This window comes from Daldinia caldariorum (genome assembly GCF_022478825.1).
Source record: "Daldinia caldariorum strain CBS 122874 unplaced genomic scaffold F4812scaffold_16, whole genome shotgun sequence".
Taxonomy (NCBI): Eukaryota; Fungi; Ascomycota; class Sordariomycetes; order Xylariales; family Hypoxylaceae; genus Daldinia; species Daldinia caldariorum.
In genome coordinates this window covers 636,409-658,689 of record NW_025953052.1, presented here as the reverse complement: position 1 = coordinate 658,689, position 22,281 = coordinate 636,409, and the positions used below count along the sequence as shown (strand labels likewise).

Genomic DNA, 22,281 nt, shown 5'->3' with positions numbered 1-22,281 from the left:
GAGTATGTGACAGGGGTTAGTTCTGCTGGGATAATCACTCACGAAGATCAACTCATATTCAGATACCAAGCTCCAGTATGACTTGTACTTGAAATAAAAAATATATATTTGCGTTGACTGTAATTTATGAAGTTTATTCAATCAGGCTTTAAACCACAATCGAGATGTGTTTTCTTCACGATTCCAAGGGTTGAAACAAGGGGTATATTAACATGACCACCATACGCTTGTACCTGCAATTTAGCAAGCAGCAAGAAAGCTTAAATACAACTCAACAAGTTCAATACCGGCGAGGAATACTGTGTTGCATACACATTTTACTCCCATCTATATACAATTTCTTTTTTCCTTTTTTGGGGCTAAACTGTAAGATCACATTTATCCCAGGACAGACTTTGAAAGCTCCTCACTAAGCTCGTAACACCTGTTCCGCAGGTACTACCCCTTTTGCTCCCTGAAATTATAACTTTCAAGAGAAATTGGGGGAATACTACGTCGCACATACGTCTCAATCAGAATTCCATATCTCCCTCAATGTACACAAGATTTAGCATGCCTGATTGACTACTCCTACAACTCCGTTATCCCTCAACACCGCCGCTAACATACCCGCGCTTTTTGGGTCACACCCATCAGGCAGTCCACGTAGTTCATATACACATATCTGTTTTCATAAATATCCCAGTCGCTCAACTATTTGTGGGCCAGTACGGCCTGGCGAGTAACCGCCCTGCACCTTTTCTATACTTGATATAGATCCGAGTAGGATCTATAAACCTCGCACAAGCTATTGCCGCTTTTGATGATCGGCCAAACGTGGTCCGACTACAAACGCCCTCAGGGGCTACGGTCTAACATGGTCCATCTCTAATTGTTTTTCTTCCCGTACCTCACCAAGCGCGTTTGCTTCGGCGGCCTGTCTCTGAAGTAGCCTCAAACCAGCGGCGGGGTGTAAAATCATGCCGAGAGTATCAGTCGTGTGTCATACCATAATACCATGATCCCTTCAAGTCTTTTTATACTTCGAATATCGAAGTAACGTTACTGTAAAGATGTACAAAAGTAAATGGGCCTCGTAGAAAAAAACAACCATACGCCATTATTTCAAATTTCCATACTAAACTCGCCTTTTTCGTCATTGGGTATTCGAGTCTCAAATGCATTGCATGAACTCGTTCGGGATTGTTGTATCAAGCCAGCTCGTCGGAATTGGAAAGTTCGTCGATGCGCAACACTCTCCACGTTTTTATTGGGTGCACCATTGTGGAAGAAATGTTTCATTGGGTGCATCCCAGGGGATGTAGGTTCATAGGTTCTTCCCCATTTCCACAGCTCAATCGAAAGCAACTATAACAGGCACAAGAAGGAGCCACGAGCCACGAGCCACTTGCGGCAGTCCGGTAACGAAGATCCACCTTTAGAGTCCGGGTTCTTGTGTTACCCGAAGGGTGACCTCACGTTGCGTTTAATGCTCAGCAGAGAATAGTTGATAGATCCCTATCTCCACCACAGATGAGATATGATTAATTCTCATAAGACAGAGAAATTTTATAGGAACATAAATTTGGCGAATTGTCGTGTTAGGTAGACAGGCATCCTTGGATTGGTGGGGCGTCTGGAATACACCTCGAAGGTCCAAAGATCGGGTTTGGACAGCTAACATCTGCGGCGTGTGCAGGACTTAGGTTTCATACCTACTCACTGGCAATAATTGATTTGTCGGCACGCGACGCCATGAAGTTAGCATGGCTTTCAAGACAATTCGCCATCAAATGAAGAACTAATAATCAGTTAGTAAATAACGCTCCCAAGTTGACCGGTTGGAAATTGGTTGCTTACCCGGCCATATAGCAGACTTGTCAAGCATATATGCCGTGGCTCTGAGGATTTTTGCAGCATATCCGCCATAGTTGTCCATCTGAAGACGGGAATCGATGCCACCGTTGACAGCGCCACTTACAATATCCATATTCATCCTCATTTGAGCACTTGAAAGAAGCTCTTGGATTTTATGGATAAGCTTGACGTCTTCGTCCTCGAGGAGCATAATAGCCGGAACGCCTCCCATGTCTACCTCATTCTTTCCAAGCACGCCGAGATATCGCCCGACGCGATCCTGGAGAGTAGCGACCCACTCAGCCAGAACTTGCGCACAGTCGAAGGAACACATCGCTGACTGTATTGGAAGTTCACGGCTAGTGAACTCGGCATAGTTGACTCCTAGTTTGTCAGACATGGATAGAGAGTCAGCGGCATAGAAAGCCGCCTTGCGAAGATGCTTTTCCCGTCGAGTTATCGCCCGGCTGTTTGATTCGTGGCCTTGGAATAGTTGTGGCACCAAGGGCGAGGGGAATTTCATAGCGGAAAATTCGGGAGACGACGACTGTGTTGGAGGTGAATCAACGAAAATTGAGCTCGCGGCGGAAGCGTCAGATGGGTCGGTCCCCGATTCTGCGTTGGAAGACGGAGAATGTTCTGCATGCTGGACGACCTCAGTACCGCGAGAGAGTTCATCGGCTAGGCCATCCCAGTCTCGCTGCCAAAACTTCTCTTTGGTTCGGGACATGTTGACGAATAGTCGTATATAAGCCAAATCAAGGAGCGGAATCGAATCGGCGGAGAGAGGACCCATTCCAAATGGATTCGGACGTTCTAGGCTGTGATGCGGATTACTTGCCCAGGCTGACTGCCATGCCTTCAATGCTGGCTCAATATGACGGTGCATTTTTTCAGTTTCTTCATTCGTCCACATCTTGTTGTGGTGACGTTGGCGTGTTTCCCAAATATAATTATGGAGCGCATTAATCAACACCAAACAACCGAGCGTGCTAGGTTTAAGCTCACTCGGTGGAATATCATTGAACTGAACCGCCGAATTCATGTGCTGCCCATTGCCAAATGCTAGTTTTTGCTGCTTTTCATTAGTACGGAGCAACTCACTTAGAGCTTCGTGAAAAGTCGTTTTATTATGTCCAGCAGCTCGTACACCACCCTTCAACTGAAAAGCGGCGGCGCTCTCAGCTGCAAAGAACTCTTCATCACAAGGAAGATCAAGTGTTATTTCGGAATTTGTCAGTGCCGGTGTGTGGTTGTAAGCAGTCACAAGGAGACTAGAAAGTATGAAAATGACGTAGAGGGTGCGCTTCCGCTCCTCCATGGTTTTCCATCTCAACCATTCGGCTTGCTCTTCTGTTTCAGCCTTAATACCCCCATTCCAGTTACCCTCCGCATCGTTCATTTGAATTTCTCGAATATCCATTGAATCCAGCTTCAGTGGTCGAAACAGACCAGCAGCTTGAGCAAGGCTTACCAAGGCGGTAGAATGGGTCGAGGCAATATCATTCGCCGTCTTGTCGCCGCAATTGTGTCCATACACGACATTGAGAAGCATTGCTTGCACTAGCCATAGTGGCGTATGGATAGAGGATTCTGGCCCTTGAGATCCCTGGTCAGATGATGGAGTCCGTCGGAAATCAGCCTTCCGCATGTCAGCTTTCCTTCGCTCTTCTAAGTATAACTGGATCATCTTCTTTGCCATCTCGAACAGCTCCTTCGATTGAGAACGCTCCATTTCATATAGTGCACCAATGGCAGCCATCGATAAAACGAGGCATCCACTACCACCAACAATGTTCGTCCTCCCGTTACTTGGGCTAGGCATATCAAATGAAAGTGTGGGGATATGAAGGAATGGGAGGTGGGGATGAAAGTAACGGAAATAACTTGTAACGTATCGTTGCAAATCTTGCGTACTTGGTAAATTCTTTGCACTTTCAGGTGCATTGTCTGGAGTATTGGGGAACTGCGGTGACATAGGAGAATTGGGTGACGTGAAAGAGTATTTGCGGCCGTTAAACGGGCCGCACAGAGACAGTGCGCTAACAATGGCATTCCGCGTAGTGTCCGTGATCGTCGAGACAGGGGAATGGGATTGGTGGGTACCACTGAGCGAAGTGGATGACTCTGGTTCGGTGCTGAAGCTGAGGGATTGGTTCAGGTTATGCGTGGTTAAGCCCGGCATTACCGAAGGACTAAGGGAACTCATGGATGGGGGCGGTGTTGAGAAATAGATATCGTTAATATTCTTTTGAGATGAAGGCCGGGGTGAAACTGATGCTCCGTTTAGCATATCCGGGAACACTGTACCATTCATTTCCATAGAGAAGGGTGTCGTAACCTGTGGAGGACCCATAAGTGCCGGCTGCCACATGGAGTTGGACGTAGATGCTATAGTTGTGGGGTTAGAGCCATCAAGCATCACATCACTAATGCCACTCTGACTTGTAGTGCTCATTGCGGAGGGGGAAGAACCGTCAACAGCATTCTCAGCTGAGTGGTTAAACGACATCTGATGCTCGAACCCTGTCAACCAGTCAAAACTGTCGTCAATGTGTTGGCTAGGAGTAGACATATCCATCGCAGTACCGAACGGAGATGTAGGATCCAGAGACATGGAATGGGGAGATTCGTTGTAGTGAAGGGCGTTCGGGTTAATGGTTGAGCCGGGCTGCCCGAATACCATACTCTCAAAGTCATATTCCGGCTGAAACGGCAAGGGAGGTGCCGTGCGCAGGCCAGAGTTAAAATCTATATTAATGCTGTGCGTCTCTAACTTCGGGAGCCCATGGTTCATGCCTCTATGGCCCATAACTGACGACATGCCCCCGAAGTGGTCTATGTTATGTAGCGGCAATCCCACAAGACTCTGGTGGCGGCTATGAGTTGGAGGCATGTGATGCTGTTGAGTCCTCGCAACCTGGGCATTCGCAGCCGCGATCATATGCATATGGTTCCCATCCACATGGCTGATGGTGTTTGCGCGAGGTCGCATCGAGGCATTATTAGCGGCGGCGGCGGCGGCTGCTGAAGCATTTGCATTAGCGACGCTGTTCTTTCGAGCTCGGCTCTGAGCCGTAGCAGTACTGCTAGTGCTTTCACGGCGATTTCTAGGCCGCGATGAAGGCGTCGTAGTCTGGTGAAGCTTCTGCTGGTGCCGCAGAAGCAAATCTCGGCGAGCAAAGCATCTTGTGCATTCTGGGCACTCAAACGGTTTCTCCTTAGTATGGGAACGTTCGTGACGTTTCAGATGTTCCAATCGGGCAAATGAGCGTTGACAAGTAGCACAAACGTGAGGCCGAGGTTTATCGGTTTTTGGCGGAGGGAAAGAAGCAGGAGCAGGAGCAGGAGCAGGAGTAGCAGTAGCAGTATTCACCGTGATTGACGAAGCTTTTATGTATAAAATCAATGTTAGTAAAATGAGCCAGTTCGATCACATCGGTGGCTTCGAGATTGACAGTATAGGTGGCTTAGTATAATGAAGTCCAAATCAACAGCGGGCGTTGCTGGCGGCCGCGGAAGCTAGTTAAGAAGATGGGGATTGGAGGGGATGGAGGGGCAACGGGGAGCTGCTTTTTGGGGGTGAGAAAGAGGGCCATACCGGAGTCATCGTTACTAGCATTGTTCCCTGAGACTGCAGCGGGCGGCGACGGGTCGGACATGACTGAATAAAAAAAGAGGAATAAGAAGAAGAGGAGATATTCCAACCGTCGACTACCGTTGAACTCTTGGGAGGGTTTATGGAATTGAAAACGAGCAGATATGTTCCTTGGGGCAGAACCGACGGCAGGGCGGGAATTGAGGTTGGGTGTAAGTGGGAGGAAAGTCGAGTGAGCGATTGATCGTTGATTGAGTGTGTGGTTGTGTGGTGGGGAGGTTTTAGAGTGGGAGGACGACGCCTGGGAAGGAATTAGACCGGTGGATTGGCTAATACTGGGAAGGTTAGGCGCACAGTACCTAGTGGGTAGACAAGTAATAAGTAAGTCGGGTACCTGAAGTATACTCGGGGTATGGGAAAGTATGGAGGGGCAGAAATCCAGAAAATATCAGAGAGCCAGAGCTTCGAAGGAAGCTACCTTAGCAGCTTAGGTAAAGGAAGCTTGGGTCTTCCTATCGATTATTGTATAATTCCTTGTAACATTATCTATGATACAACCTCACAGCCGTACTGTGTACTTACTAGTAAGTAAGCCAGTTTTTTTTTTTGGGTATTGGGTTTTGTATAAATGATTGGTTAGATAGGTACCAGATACCTACTAGGTATCTACCCAAGCTGCTAGGCTGCTACCTAGACTGTTGGTATGTACCTAGGTTGATACGAGGTTAGGTACCTAGGTCTAGGTAGGTATTGTATGATGTCTGCTATATTCAATTCAATGCATGAAAGAAACAAAATCCCAAATTGGACAAGATAAATCAAAGGTCAGCAGATAGAAAGTAAAATAAAGAACGAAAAGCATAAATGTGAGAAGTAATTCTACGTAACGAATTAAAATTTCAAGGTGTAAAACAAAAGGGCAAGGCAATGAGAAGTCTCTACCCGGAGCCTTAAACAAATCCGAACCGGGTCTCGCGGTCAGGTTCAGTTAAGTATTACATGGTTAGGTACTACTAACATAATTACAAGTCTCATAATATTGAAGGTAAAACGCCGGTTCTTTTGCCACAGTGTGATTTCATCGCTCTTCCCCATTCGAGATTCAAAGGCAGGTACGGTACCATGGCAGTATGGTAAAGTTTAACGACGTTGGCAATATGAAATCAACTTAACAGGTCACTTGATACGGATAAAATTGCAGGTAGTACCACTAAACTGAGTACCTGTATACTTCCTTTAGGCGATTCTGCGTGGGCTGATCTTGGGCAAGGGCAAGCTGTTAGTTCCAGGGCATCTTGCCCACTGACAGGGGACCTTTTGACAGGGGTACGCTGGTCTGCATTAGATCTAATTGGTCCGTGCTAGTAGAACCGCCGGAGCCAAGCCCACAACGGGGAGTGGGTTATGGTCACAAGATTCAAATCTATATAATGTATACTATACTTAGATTTGAAGTATCTTTAAAGCCGACCAAAACCAGAGGCAACTGATTTTTGCTTGCTTTCAGTCTACATAGTACCTAAATGTACTCAATTTACTTTGTAGAGTCGGGTTGCATTCAAAGCCTGTTCCATTTCCCAATGCTCGGCTGTCGTTTTCGCACCACTTGTCTGCCCGTCTGGTTATCGAACATATTCGGATCGCGAATTGTGACATTCATCTTGAATTGTTTTACTACAATACACCACTTCTTCTCGTCTAATTAATGGCCATTCAAATATGTTATCGCAACACGTCAAAGCAGGCTACTGATATCTATCAGGTATCCAGTATTTATTCATCTTTGTTCTTGTTACTTCAGACCCTTCTTTTTTTTGGCGAGCCAATGGGCTGATCTTTAGAGAGCTACCTATACCGCAAGCTGGCTGCGGAGCGAACTCGGCGAAATGGAGCCTAGCAACATTGGGTATCCCGTCTGAATTTGTTCCTGTTTTGAAGTCAAGCCTCTTCAGGGCTTTAGCAGCCTTCATGTGTGAAGGACCCTTGGAGGGGCAAGTGCATGTCATGATGGGTCTTGGATTGTTCGTGGCTTGGTCAATCCTAAAGCAGGCAGATCTGGTGTCTGACGGTTCTCTTCGGTTTGTTAGCGGCCTGCAGGCACATCATCGTATCTTGCCTCTCAGCCAGTCTGGTGCCATCTATATCTGCACCATGCTCGTCTATCCACTGGTGCTTATGCATTCTAGAACGCATACTGTACGTACGCACATGTACGTATGTACACTATCACCTGCGATAACTGCGGATGAGTCGATCGAAGTTTTGCGATCCCGGCGGTCTTACATGAAGCATAGGAATACTACCTGCTTTCGCGGATGAGGCTTGATTGGCTTATGAAGCTCCTTTTCGGTATGACTATGCTTCGAGATGCTTGTATGTACCCAGCCAAGCGCTATCCACGCAGACGTCCTATCATTAATGCTGCATAAAAAGCTTCACACCATGGGAAAACCATAGAAGTACATAGTATATCACATAATTACGTAGCACATGTCGTTATTACATAGTATATCTAATATGTTCGCCGCAGGGGTTCTGGGCACGAACCAATAGCGCTCTCCGGATATATAAAACGTCGTGTTAGCAACGGCAGTCTAAGTACCTACATATCTACTGTACTTACCTCATATTTCGTAGTTAGGTAGATTACCTGAAAACTAAAAAGGGTCTTGTTTCGAATTTTAAGAAGCAGGAAGCAAATTGCTTAATGATTTAACAACGTCTTTTTGATATTCCTCTACATAATAGACTAAACTTACCACGTTATTTTCAAATCTATTATCAATATGATGGAGGGTACGTGCCTCTTTAGACAGCCCGGACAGCTCACATACGTAACCTTAAGAGCTAGGTAGTCTTACCATTTTTCTACATACGTAGTAGGTACTAGGTATGTAGGTAGTAACAACGAGTTTGCTTCTCGAACTAGGGGTGCCCTTTAATGCGATGGACTAAAAATGGCAGGCAAAGCTAAGAGATGTAGGCTGCTGCAAATCTGTACCTATCTGGGTTAATTGTATTAATTGTATGTATGCGTTAATTGTATGCGCATATAGTAGGTACATGTAAGCTGTAAGTTGGGTACTTGGGTACCAAACATATCTGTCTATATCTGGCCCCACTTGTTAACCCTCGGGTCGTAACAGCGCGCTGTAGCCGCCGAAGATCGCAGCTTGCAGCCACCAGCCCAAAAATGCCCACCTTACATGTAGGTACCTGGTATAATAAAGTACGAAAGTACAATACATTCAACATCGTGCATTCATCTCAATATCGTCCCTGAATATCGAACATATGATTAATATTACGTGCAGACATCTCGAATCTCGCCACGATGCATCGTACATATTAGTAGGGCAAACAAAATATTTATTTTTACAACGGTTTCTTTTCCAATAATTCGATGGTGATCAGAGAATGTGTTGATCCAGACCAAAGATCGTTTGATATTCCAGTAGTGTATTGACTTGGTACAGGTTGGTATACAATTTCCACCACCTACTGTGGCTATGAGGTACTAGTAAGTTCGATGATGAGCTTTACGGATAGTAACTGGTCGTGCGACTCGGCTAGGCCGTCGACGGGCAGCCTAGAACAAATCTAGACTTTGTCGCATCTTCCAACAGTCGGGAAAACGTGGCATGACAAACCAAATAACTGCCTAACGTACTTACCTAAGGCATATGAATCTTCCCAGCATATATCAAGAATGCATCTATGAATATCTTTGCAATAAGGTAAGGTTATGATGTTCTTTATCGCATTCGTTAATTTCTTCTGACAGCTACATATTGCCTATAAAATCCTTTCCCGGTAAGTTGATAGGAAAACTGATAGGAAAACTGATAGGAACTTCACCTGGTGGTCCAAGCCAATAGTCAAGGTAACCTTCCATCTAGGTTAAGTCAGTCTAAGTTCGGGATGCGTAACTGAAGTGTATGAAATAAGGTAGGATTGGCTACCTCTTCCCAAGCCAAGAAATCCTTGGCCGCCCACATACGATGCATATGAACAATGTAGCCTTCTCTTTTTCTTCAATTCCATAATATCATCTCGTCGGATTCGCTACATCTCCTTAAAGCACGATACCGATGACTTACTTTCCTCATTCTCGTTGTTCGTTGTCACATACATCATTGACATTTGGAATGCTTCTAGATATTCTTAGTTACGCAAGCCATCGTTGTACCCGGCAGAGGACCGGAGGTAGCATCTTATTATCGGGGTGCTCAGGTTCGACTAGTCGAGCCACTTAAGGGCAGCGGTAGATCCTTAAAGAAAACAACCTTTGGGGTATTGACGGCTTAAAAGTAATCATGCATACCACATTCATTGTCTAGGTACAACATTTGTCCGTTGGTTACAACGCTCTAGCCAAGATCCAGACAAAGCAAGGGGGTCCAAAGTTACATGGATAGTACGAATACGCCTATAGCAACTATGAGCATCGGCTCTGAAGATGGTAACAAGTAGAAATAGAAATATCGCTTCTCGATACTCCCAAGATAAATAGGTAGGGCTCAGATCAACACTATCAATTCAATCTAACACAAGAGCCGCCTCAAACGACGTATCCCCACCTATATACGCAACTGGATACTAGATAAGTGACAACGCCCAAGATTCAGCTTCAGCTAAAATACAGGCCAATACAGTAACTAGTAGTTTTAACCAATAAATCATCAAGACCACCTCGTTTGGAATCGGGTCTCCGACTCCGGCTATATTAAACGAACGATAAACAGTATAATACTTGAGTCGCTGAGGTTCGAAATTCCTCAACATCGCCTGTTCAAATCTGCTTACAAAAATTCGACTAAACTCCTTCTGTAGTGTCACCTTGCCCGAATTTGAGACTCCTGGTCCTCGTAAGGATCGCGACCGCGTCATGCCGTGTACAGTATGGGGGGCTAACTCTTTTCCGTACTTCTAACGAATCACACTCTACAATTGACCTTCACCTTACCCTTCACCATAACGCCATCTCACACCGCAAGAACTTGATGTTTTAATTGCAATAATTAGACTTGGTTATTCCCTGCTTCTGAGCTCTTTTACTTATAGAGAGACACTCTACTTGCCTTAGTAGTACCTCAAAGATCTTTACATGAACTTTATCAGGTGACGCGTTTATGCATCTAATAAGCCTTAATGATGAGTCGTCCGCGCCAGTTATGTTGTTGTCTCCCTCAATCTTATTGGACAACAACCCGCAATCAGCCAGTGCCTCTACATTAGCAATTTCGAGTGCAGCCGGGGAAGTTGGGGGAAAGCCTACCGAAATCGAGCGTCTTAACACCATATTATATAGTAGTTGTAGCTGTTTCGGAGCTATTATATTATTCATATTAGGATGCCATCTATTACCGTAGCAGGGCTTCCAATCGGTATGCGTCCATCTTGCGGATACCCGGAGAGGTCGTCTCCCGGTGCTTCGGCATCTGGGGAAAACATGCAAAGTGTCCTCCCCATAACCCCAAAATTTCTCCAAAAACCCACATTGGGGTCAGATCAGCGTCTCGGACGAGACCCTTAGGAGCGATGGAGCAGTCTAGCCCACCAAGACACTAATGAAGGCCGTTCTACCGCATAGCACCTTGATCTAGGTTTTTATCTGCTACCATTTTGAGTGAGCTCCGGTGGCCAACATCCTACGGCCCTACTAGGTTCGGCACTATCGACACCGCTTTATAACTAAAACGTCAAAGGCGAAAGGTGCGGGAAGTCAAGAGGACAGAACTCTAGGGTTCGACGATACAGAAGCTATTGTTTGTGGGCCACTTTGACATGTATATAGGCCTCGACATGTAGCTCTAGTATTTGATGTTAAAGCTAAAACAATGAGATTCGCCCATTAGTATAACTACCCAAACTCAAATGCAAAAACCTGCTGCTATGTTCAAAAGGGTTGGTCCTTAATACCCTGAAGTTAGATTAAGGCTTGGCCATTATCCCGATATGTGACTTCATGCATCTTTTATGGGTTACGCAAGATTCACATAGTTATGAAACATAAAAGTCGCCTTGACAAGCAGTGACAGAAGCTTGTCATACAAGATATTTACAGCTTAAGCTATAGCTATGATGATACGGGTTAATTGACCTCAATTTGAAAAGAAATCAGATGTTACGTATTGTACCTTCGGTAGATACATGCTCTATGAAGACGCGTAGCCACCTAAATAGGATCACAGGGGTAGCTCCATAGGCCATATACATCATGCAATCCATTACTTCGCGCCTCTTGAACCCAAACGTTAGCTATGTACGGTCAACCATCGATTAGCTTGTCAATGACTGAACAAACCCTCCGCAGCGAGGTGCCTACCCTTGTTTTCCCCAGACTTTCCCACAAGCAACATAGCGCACCGTACTTCAATGTTGCAGGGAGCTACCCAGAGAGCAAGGGTGGGTGGGATGCCTTTCTAAGATATGCCGATCATTTTCAAGGGCTGTGTCGCTAAGTGCTGGTCCGCTACCATCCCGTCCAGATTACCTCGGAGATGACTGAAAAAGGAAAAAGTCGGTTTCTCCCCCTGCGATTCCTTCGACAAATGAATATTACTAGATATAGGTATCGTAGCTAGGGGTCCAGGTCGCAGGTCAACCCAATGTCATCCCTGCCCATCAGCCCAACCTCTAACCTAAAATAGTTAAAAAAAACTTTTAGCGCACTTTGGGCTGAGCTTACCCTAGTTAACATAATATTCATATATTTCATAATTTTCCATAAAAGCTAATTAATTAAATAAAATATTAAAATTTAATGATTAATATATGCTATAATTATAGCGTAGATAGTGGTTATTACGTGCTGTAATTTCAACGTATTTAGCGAGTATTACAGCACGTTTCCAGCGATTAAGAGCCTCAGAGCTCACCCCAATGTTGAAATCTTGGCAGCCCCGATCGTTACCCAATTGGGTTAGAGATTGGGCTGATGGGCAGGGATGACATTGGGTTGACCTGTAGACTCCTAGGGGTCCGCTCGTTTTATCCTCAACAGGGTCCGCCAAGCCCATGACGTCGCGCCGTCATTTGTGCCTGAGAGTTGAGAGACAAGATACGGCGTGAACTACTAGTGAACTATCCATTAGTCACCGATTAATAAAATACGCCATTTCCAGCTCGCGTCCCTAGTAGTTGCATAGAAGACATAACCTAATGGGTCCTCGTCTTGTAGCTCCATCAGCTACTGGTCCTAGGTTATCGGGTTTTCGGGACAGAGAGCAAAAGCGTACTACCACAGGACTTGCGGGTATGTTGTCGTTTATCAGGTTTTTAAGTATTGTCAGACCCCGTCAGCCAACAGCCATCGAATTCTTTTTCTTATTGGGCACAGCACGAGCCAATATATCAGGCCAGATCAGGTAAACTACCTTAGAAGCATCTGTAGGTTCATCGCTATAATATATTAATCCTATGTTCAATAAAACTTCTAGATGGCCAAGCCTTGGAACTAGAGAGCCGCCTATGTGGAATATTCTGTCATACTGCAGTTTGCGGTCACACTCAATGAGTCCTCAATAGCAAAGCTACTGGCTTGCCGTGTCCAGAACCGACTACTAACTTGTTCCGCGGATAGGATCTTATGCGACCAACCTTGAGCCACTAAAAGACCTAATAATAATAATATTCAGACCCGCCTAGTGGGCACTTGGCTCACTGCAAGTCACGGGAATTTTTTTCACCGACATGCAGATCACATCCTATAGCAATGCCCTGTCGGCATGCCGCGTGCCATCTCTACTTTTGGCCTCAGGCAGTTCGGTCTCGTCATATCGTGAAGGGATATTGGACGTGAGAACTATATGGGTCACATTGTAGCTCCGTGAGATGCATCGAGAGTAGCATTCCATATAGCAGCATGTCGTCATAGCTTACCAATTAACGGTTCGCTGCACCCATTATGCTATATACCTCTGTAGAACCAAACACCCGAAGCAGAAGTTGACTCACATCTAACTTGTTGTTAGTGGATCCTTACCAGCCATGATAGAACACAAAGTAGCCAACTTATTAGTCTTACTCGATTTAAGGAACTCTAGCAGTTCAAGCCCAATGACGGTTTCTACTACACAGGTATACTAACTAGCCGTGGCTAAGCGTGTGATATCAGTAGATGAATACAGATTTTACCTTAATACAATAGTTGAATTCACTCGCCACTCAATATACCTACAATTTATCAACCTGTCTACCTAACGTACGTTAGATAGTCGTACACAATTTTCTTACGCTTTTAAGCAAGGGCCCGTCTGGTGCGGAAACATAAGTTGTATCACCAAACCGCATTCCTACTATTATTCGACCTACACACCACCAGCGTTCATGGACAACGTGGCATACCCAAATCCGTAGATGAAACGTGCATTAACCACACCATCTAGATTCCCGTTCATAATAATAAGTCTCGCGCCGTCTCGCGCAATTTAGTTATGATAATTATGCTTTATAACAATTCACTTTTGCCAAGCTCTGCATCCCTAAGCTACTGTACCTAAACCATCTCATCCTCGAAACTAATCGCAATAGGATCTAACAATCGAAAGAACCAATCGCATCTCTCTCCCTCCCTCAGAACTGAGCAGAAGACCCTGATTTTAGAGATCGACCACCCGCCTAGATCCACCTCCCCTCGCCGCCCTCCCTTCTCCGGCTATGCACTTTTTTGAGGTAGGTATGGGATCTCGGCCTCGCACCCACGTACCCACATTCGACCCAGTGTTTCCTCCGATGATCAGCGCCGCGGCGGCGGAAAAGGCATGCGTGGGTTGGCCACCGTCGTGCCATCCTACGATATATGATATGTCTGTGTGCAACAGCTGACGGGAACTTAGTCCGAATCGAGTAGCTCCGCCATGTCACTTTTTTTTTTTTTCTTAACCAACCTCGGGTCGAAACCGTTACGGATGTAGGTAGGTATTTAATAATAAAATTAGTACGACAAGATTATCGGTAAATACAGGAACTGATGATAAGCCTACAAGTCCCCGTCAAACTCGGAAAAATATAAGGATCCCGTCTCCGGGTAATATTCGTATAAGCGTCCGGCTGGGATAGAATACTTGCCTATTATATTGTGTTAAGAGGTACTAAACTATGAGAAATAATTACAATAGCTTATCGACTTCATCATCACCATTACAGGTAGATACACAGTCTTTCTTACCTTTATCAAAGGCATGGGATAGCCCCCCTCCGGCAACCCGGCTAAGACCAGTGAAGCTTACTCGGCCCGCATCGGGGCGAGTTAGGGGCATATAATTATATGACAGTCGATTCTAAGTTCAGAGGATTGGGCCATTATTAGCTCGCTATCTTTCAGCTACTCCCTCCACGTGTGGGATATTCCTGAGGTTTATTCGCAATCGCAATCGCAATCTACTAGTCTGCCCAGAGTTTTCTAATCATGGGTCTTCAGCCGCAAGAATAGCCAAGAGTAGTAAGCTGGTAGGTACTTCCCCCTCGCTGTAAACTTGACAAGCTCTGTAATTCCGAGGAGAGCTCGGGCGGGAGATGCTTCCAGTGACTTATTGTGATAGGGCATTAACTTGCGCCTGCGGGCGTGTTGTAACTCCGGGTAATGTCTTAGCCAGAGGACATGGCAAGCACGGGATTGCGTTGGTGTTACGAGTACTGTAAGACAGGACAGAATCTGATACCTACCTCTAGGTTAGACGGCTGCTCGTGGGTCAGCATGTCCGCGGCAGTTCTTTATTGCCTACAACATTTGCCTAGGCGTGGTGATTACCTAGTAAGTATACTTGACCGTAGCGGGTGGACGGACCTATAGGGTGGTTTCCATTGGGATGATATAGGGCTATGTCGAGTGACTGGAACACGCATACTGGTGTGCACTTCGGACCCGGTTGTCTTGCATCTTGTCTTAGATAGCTCATGTTGAGACATAGTAAGAGCGTGTTCGGAAATGCTGCGGTTCTTTCGGAGCCGCACTTAATCAGCCAATAGGTCTTCAAGCGATCAGTAGATATCATGGCCTCGTAAGAAGTTACCGAGATGGTCGGCGACGTAGAAACTACCTAAGATACCTTGAATAATATTTCCTCGTCAGCGGTAATTTACCATTGGTGTTACTTTAGATGTCTCTGTCTAAGTTCAAAAGTATTATCTCCTTGCATAAAATCGCCGTTTAAACCGAAGTTAACTTGACGCCTAAGGTACCGCCTGTCTTAATGATACCCCTATCTTCTCCTGAAATACCAGGTACCTGAACTTACTCAGAGCAACTCCAGAGGGTTGACTCATAACTACAATCCGTTGAATGTATAACTAAAAAAGCATACACATGGGCAACTAGGTCAGGGATCTGTTACGAAACAACGGAGCTGTATCCCACCCTCGACTTAACGTGTGTCTTTGTTATGATAATGGGAAATCATCCCTGTTTACTTAGATTGACCCGATGGATACCGTGATGTTTCTAGTGCTTTGGGAGAATTGAAAGAATGAACGAGGATGTTATAATTTCGTGTTTATTTCAACAATACTATTGCATTATTTTCCAACACTCAACTCCTTATGGTGACAATAGCATTGTACGCAGTATACGCAATGGAAGTATATGGCTTGTCGATTCCAAAATCATGGAACATTCGCTTTGCTCTTGGCGAACTTGTTACTCTTGTGTTTTTAGCTGTTGCGTCTATATAATCAACCACACTTATGGGATCCTCCAAACTGTTACTACCCATTAGTATCGAACAACGACGACTACTACACTGTCAACAACAATATCTTCATCGCCACTCTAGCTGATTACCTGTTTGCTCGCGTCCACTCTGCTGTTCCAATGCCTTCTAAACCAGCCCAATTCGATATCCGCGAAGGATGTGGCCAGCCTTATTTCAAGTGCTGGTGTCTCATCGAACCTACGCGCGCAGACAGGGAGCTCGCCGCGCTGGCCGCTCAAACCAGGAACGAGAGGGCGAAGAAGGCGAAGGAAATAGAGCAAAGCTTTGCTAAAATGGCTAGGTCTTCATCATCCTCTTCTTCTTCTAGATAATTGCGTCCCTAGGATGACCACAACAAGCCTTCACTTTAAGAGGGGACGAAACCTCCAAAAAGGGGGGGCAGCTACGAGGAGGGTGCCCCCTGAAAGCAAGTAACCTTGCGATATAGGTGCCAAAGGTATAAGTACCTCCTTATATGCTTCTTGCACTGTTACAGCACTCTTTAACCGCATTCGTTTTTACGCCAGCAGTGTGTTTCTGGTGGACATGTTCGTTTTACGTTTCGTATTTATAGAAAACGAAAAATATATAAAAGAAAGGATTTTTTCTCTTTTAGTAAAATATAGTTAAATAAAGCTGAGTAGATAGAATCAATAGATCACGTTGTTTAAATTGCCTTCGTTCATCGTATTCACGTTAAGTCAGGTACCTATCTAGGTACATTTCTCCTTTGAGACCAAAATAGTTGATAGACGTGACTGATATTACCTACTATTACAGATGGCATTTATTAGACTTCTCTGAGCTTCTGTTACCCTAGGCATATATATCTGTACTATTTTCTCAGTTGTACTCAAATAGAAATATGAGAAAACATGAAAGACAAGTCTGGTATGAAGGGGGCTATAGACACATCCTAGGCTGAAGTTGGTATATAGCTAGAAGCATCTTAACCTAGACATCTTGATGATATAGGGATACCTTAAGTCACAGCTTGTTTCCCAGAAGTAAGTTGTCAGGGATATGCGGATATGTGGATACTATAGGGGTATATCGTTTATGTAAAGGGGGTAGCCAGCTCCCTCGAGGGAGGTTAGAAGGCCAGACGTCACCATACATTTACAATAGACTGCATACTAGTCCTCTGACACTCACTCTGTATACGATATCCATCACGGGCATCAATTCCTGACATAAGTTCAAAAATCGCTCAACTGCTGAATTCATCTTTATGCAAGTTACTTTGGGCCGTGTCATATACCCAACTCCTATAGACGTTATATACGTGCTAGGCATTCTCATTCCTCCCTCCTCTCCTTCAATATTTCCACGCCGTGGTTAATAAGGCCAACAATAACAATATTAATATCCAGTTCCACCATGTAGAACCGAAAACCCGAAAACACTCTACTGAATGGCAACGTGGTGGTCTCGGGTAACACAACCCACACTTCCATCATTCTCATTCGGGGTCTCCCAGGGATGTGGAGCAGTCTTCTTCCTCTTCTGGTTACGTCGCGGTGCGGAAGGCTCGACAGGCAATAGCTTGGCGCCGCAGCAATCCCAGTAGCACTGGTGAATCCATATGTCGAACTCATGGACAGTGACGTTCTCACTATCCAGGAAGTCCTTGGTGCTATTCTCCTGCCCCCACGACTTGATTTGACCTGCATAGCTCTATGATTAGCAAGCTGTCACATGTGTATCATAGGTACAGGTAGGTATCAAGTAGGTATCAGGTAGGTAGTGACAAAAATGCTTACCCGGGTGATAGACGCAAGGGCCGTGAAGACAGGTCTGTTTGGTATCGGCGCATTTACAGGACTTTGAGCCCGGATTGAATCGATCAAAACAGTCCTTGCACGTCTGCATGTTCTTCTTGAAGCATTCCGGTAAGTTGCTCTGGATCGCAATTCTAGCTACACAGGCCATGAAGTCTTTCTTCGCCAGATGTTGTTGATGCTGGGCTAGGACTACCAAAGGCCGAATTACTAGTGCCTGTGCGACTGGCGTCGTAGAGTTGTCTCCTTGTATAGCCTCTTGAATCTGATGGATGTGATCGGCCAGGCTCAGGGTATCGAAATCTATGGCAGAAAGCTTGTAGAGCTGCTCCGCAATCTGAAACATCGTGCCCAAGGTCAACCCTCTTGGTGCTAGCCGCCCTTTTGAAGAGACTGGGAGATGCCATACTGGACCTTTTGTCGATCGAGAGCTGACCGCGGGGTCCTCAGAAGAGTTTTCGCTCTCGTAGGTTGCAAGTTGAGCCTCTTCGTCACTACCAGCGGTGTTTGGTTTGTACTTGTCGAAGACCCATCGCCGCATCAAACGATACTTCTCTTTACTCTTTCGGCGATCGGCGGCCATAGCCTTTGCCTCTTTTCGAAGCTTGGCACCTCTTACATACTCCATTATGGCTTGACCACCTTAGGTACCTAAGTATGTAAAGATAGTTAAATAATAGCCTAAGAGTTTCTTGCCGCGGACGCGAAGAGCTTTGCGATGAAGATTGTGGTTGTTGCAAAGGCGAAATTTTTAAGAAAGACCAACAGTTAGGGTTTTTTAAAAGTGCGAAGTGTTGATTTGACCGCAGTTGAAGGGTGTTAATTATGATACAAGATATTTTGTAGATGAATTGCGAAGAAGTAACTGTTTCGGTTGTTCAAGGTACACGTGTAGAAAGAGATGATATGTAATAATTGAATATAAAATAGAAGCCCATGAATTATTTGGACGTTTGGTTCCAAAATTGAGACGAAGAAGTGACCTGTAGGGAGGAAAGTCAGTACATGAGGGGAGGCACTTGTTATTTATGTTATCAGGTCTATGTTACCAAGAAACAACCACGCAGTAAAATTTGCAATCATCGCGACTCTTATCATACGCACCAACTCCAATGAAATAGTTATCTGCTCCTTCCTAAGTCATTTATCCGTACGTACCTTGCTTATCTTGTCGCGTGTAAGGCAGTTACTACCTACCTAAGGCAATGACTGCTGCCTCTTAGTGAATCGTAAGTTGTTTGCTAGCTGACAACCTACCTAGGTAACCAAGGCTTTGGCGTAACCGGAAGGAGGGGCCTTGAATTTCAGATAGCTACTTCCAACATATTTTAGAGCTTTACTAGAGCTGAATGAAGGAGGTAGGCACCTGGCGTTTAGATTAGTACTTTAGGTTAGGTACGTTCTACGGAGTCGTACCTTTTATATACCGAATCAGGTTAAAGAAGCTTAAGGTAGTTCAGCTGTTTTAGAACCACATTTATTTATTACAATGCGCTGTTTTACTCAAGCAGACATCACGACAACATACATGTTTCTTAAAGTATCATATAATCTCGTTACTCATATAAGCTCATATTTGTAGTACAAAGATTATGTAGACTATCGAAAAGTCCAAACGTAGAAAATGACTTGTACCATTCCCTAGGGATAGACAGGAGCCACGTCACGTTGTACGTCTAAGGGGCAAATTCATGCTTCAGGTATCTATCACATGTATTGTAACCTCACTAGGAGGGCAACAACCAACTTTGGAACTTCAGAGCTGAGTATTTCTGACCTTCCTAGAAACAAGTAGCTATTCCATCCCTAAGTCGCCAGTACCTTACGAAAGAGGACATTTATGATGGTAGTTATAGCCTACGTATAGAGGGGATAGTTAAGCCAACCTAGACAATGGCAAGTGAAACAACGGAAGATTACCTTATATAGTCGGCGTAACATCTAAAGGTATTGTTTCTTAGACTTGGATATTCATAACTAATCATGATTCATCTCCACAAAGAACATGTTTATACGTGGAGGACGTCCAATAGGATTCTCTCTCTACTTGTATTGTCACATTCGAAATCTTCTCCCCTCACCTATTCTTCTTCTTATTATTACTCGGGACATTAATATTTTAATAAAACTGGACGTGAATATATTAAATCTCGCCAGTCTGCTGGTATCGTGGCGCCTAAGTTCCTATCTCTATAAACGTACACTTTGCTCTTATCTGAATTCCAATACTCATTCTATCGTACAGGTCGTTTCAAAACGCATTAACACGTTGATGCCAAGGGATATATATATGGCGGCTTCGAAGGCACAGGGATATCCATATCTTCAGTCCGTTAGCATTAATACAAGTAAGCTTTCGATTAACCAAACCATCCACTCGAACACGCTTCTGATGAGCCATATGATGCTTAAAATAAACTCGACTTAAAGGGGAACTCCTTTAGCTGCCGATCTAACGACTTAGGTCGAATCACGAGAGTTTCTTAGTACGGTTCTTAGCGACTTTAACCTTGCCACTCAGGACGTCCGTTTGGCTATTGACGTGATCCAGCATTTCTGTCTGCTCTTCGACTTCGCGGTTGATGGCTACGGCCATCTCCCGCTGTTTGCGGATGATTTTACCTAGCGCTTCTACATCTTCGTCCTGCTCCTTCATCATCTGCCTCTGTAATTGCACGACGCCTCGGTTGTCTAATTCCCGGGTGCGCTCCGTCTCGGGTAGCGGGGCGCCGAGGACCCTGCCGCGTCCTTTGGGAGCGCTCCCGAGTAACGCAGCTTTGTCGGCTGCCGAAGGCATGGCCCTCTGCGACGCTTTCGCGGCCGCGGATACAGCCGTGCTCAGCTTGTCCAGATCCTCCCTTTCGACCCGTGCAGCAGCGAGCAAGTCTTTCCGCCGTCTGATTTCGCCTTCGCCTAACCTCTTCGACTCCTGCATCGACCTCAGACCGTCCCCAAGCACGGTAAGCAAGCTACCGGCCTTGACCAGCGCTTTCTTGGCAGCTGATCCGGCTTCGAGCGCCGCAGAATTATCCGCGGCGCTGTCCCTCTTTGCTAGACACCGCCGTGCTTCTTGGAAATCTCTCTTCATTTCTCCATGTAGGTCCAACCAGGTCCCCGGGTCTTGCGCGGCGGCGGCGTTCGCAGCATCCCGGTTAGGGACGCCATAGCCAGCTCTTATGCTGGCGGCGCTGTTACCGGTACTACTCAGACTCGGGAGGTTTAGGAAAGTGCGCCACGCGGCAGTGTCGCGCCATCTTCGGTCGGGGGATTCTGCGATAGCGCGAAGGTAAGCCTCGAGGCCGCGGCGACGGTCTTCGGTAAGTTCGGGCGATGTGACTGTAGATTTAAACCATGACTTCCCTGGTAAGGGGGCGGGAGGCGGCGCGCCAACTAAGGAGGTGAGGGATTGATGTAATGTAGCGAAGTCGGAATAACGCTTCTGTACGACAAATGTGCGTAGGGGAAGGCGTAAAGTGATATTATAGAGCGTGTAGGGTTTCGAATTGTCGTCTGGAGGGTGAAGCGACGTTGTTGGAATGGTAATCTCGGCGGGTGGCGCCATACCCTTTAGATCTGATGAACTACTCGTGCCGATTGACAGGAAAATAAAAACAATATTGCAAACATTGAAGGGCGAGAAGCTTCTGTATACGCCAGGGGTCTGAAGGTGAGAAGTTTGTTAGATTAGATTAGATTAGAATAGTAAGTAATACTTTAGTAAGTAATATCTGGGATTGTTGGATGACGGAAACGACTGGAAGCTTTCCAGGGAAGCACGAGGCAAGAGACACGCGCGCAGGAGACCGAGACCCCGGAGATGACGGTGACCGGTCAGGCGGTGGGGCCACTTTACACCTGTAATAATGCATAAATGCATGCATATGGGATAAATGCATTAATACCGTTAATACCATTTCATATCTGAGGTCAGATAGGAGGTATGAATGATTCGTAGGTCTTGTGAATGATTAGGTGCCTGGTTAGTCTGCTTTACCTAGCTATCACCACCTCTGAAAATCATTATATTTTCAGCATCTTATTTAGAAGTTAAGGCTGTTTATTTTATTGCCAAAAGTAAAGCCTATTGAGGCTAGTAAACAGTTCGAACCACACGGGTTATCGTATTTTGGCTCTTTTATTGAGGCCGAATTTACCAGAATACCTAATGTTTCCGTGAACAACATAATTAGGTCCGCTCAATCTGGAATATCTAAAGCGATGTTAGAAACAACCACGGCAGAAGGCTGTAATGTTGCTTTTCGGTACATACCTTAGGTACCTACCTACCTTAGGTACCTACCTTAGCTAGTCTTTAGTGATTCAATGATGGCTTCTGAGCAAGCAAGAAATGGTTCAGCCAAATTATATTATT

The 22,281-nt window shown here is 45.4% G+C and overlaps 4 protein-coding genes across 4 annotated transcripts; 1 reads left to right on the top strand and 3 right to left on the bottom strand.

Moving 5' to 3' along the window:
• Positions 1–1,694: 1,694 nt before the first annotated feature.
• Positions 1,695–5,498, bottom strand: F4812DRAFT_462056 (DNA binding regulatory protein AmdX; the record flags this gene model as incomplete). Its single annotated transcript, XM_047937971.1, has 3 exons — positions 1,695–1,780; positions 1,840–5,226; positions 5,438–5,498. 3 exons carry the CDS (start codon positions 5,496–5,498, stop codon positions 1,695–1,697), a joined length of 3,534 nt encoding a protein of 1,177 aa, XP_047787526.1.
• Positions 5,499–6,966: 1,468 nt separating this feature from the next.
• Positions 6,967–8,195, top strand: F4812DRAFT_440118 (uncharacterized protein). Its single transcript, XM_047935120.1, has 2 exons — positions 6,967–7,203; positions 7,236–8,195. Exons 1-2 carry the CDS (start codon positions 7,140–7,142, stop codon positions 7,751–7,753), a joined length of 582 nt encoding a protein of 193 aa, XP_047787525.1. The 5' UTR covers positions 6,967–7,139; the 3' UTR covers positions 7,754–8,195.
• Positions 8,196–17,322: 9,127 nt separating this feature from the next.
• F4812DRAFT_136624 (uncharacterized protein) lies at positions 17,323–18,764 on the bottom strand. Its single transcript, XM_047929588.1, has 2 exons — positions 17,892–18,764; positions 17,323–17,795 (listed from the first exon to the last, which is right to left on the bottom strand). The coding sequence occupies exons 1-2, from the start codon at positions 18,535–18,537 to the stop codon at positions 17,536–17,538; spliced, it is 906 nt and encodes a 301-aa protein (XP_047787524.1). The 5' UTR covers positions 18,538–18,764; the 3' UTR covers positions 17,323–17,535.
• Positions 18,765–20,350: 1,586 nt separating this feature from the next.
• Positions 20,351–21,846, bottom strand: F4812DRAFT_136611 (Phox-like protein). Its single transcript, XM_047929587.1, has one exon. It carries the CDS (start codon positions 21,469–21,471, stop codon positions 20,380–20,382), a length of 1,092 nt encoding a protein of 363 aa, XP_047787523.1. The 5' UTR covers positions 21,472–21,846; the 3' UTR covers positions 20,351–20,379.
• Positions 21,847–22,281: the final 435 nt, after the last annotated feature.

Bases quoted from the DNA above. Each gene is read 5' to 3' on its own strand.
- F4812DRAFT_136624 (XM_047929588.1), bottom strand. From the start codon at position 18,537: ATGGAGTATGTAAGAGGTGCCAAGCTTCGAAAAGAGGCAAAGGCTATG. The intron at 17,796-17,891 runs GTAAGCATTTTT...AGAGCTATGCAG, and splicing joins CCCTTGCGTCTATCACCCGG to GTCAAATCAAGTCGTGGGGG.
- F4812DRAFT_440118 (XM_047935120.1), top strand. From the start codon at position 7,140: ATGGCCATTCAAATATGTTATCGCAACACGTCAAAGCAGGCTACTGAT. The intron at 7,204-7,235 runs GTATTTATTCAT...TTGTTACTTCAG, and splicing joins TGATATCTATCAGGTATCCA to ACCCTTCTTTTTTTTGGCGA.
- F4812DRAFT_136611 (XM_047929587.1), bottom strand. From the start codon at position 21,471: ATGGCGCCACCCGCCGAGATTACCATTCCAACAACGTCGCTTCACCCT.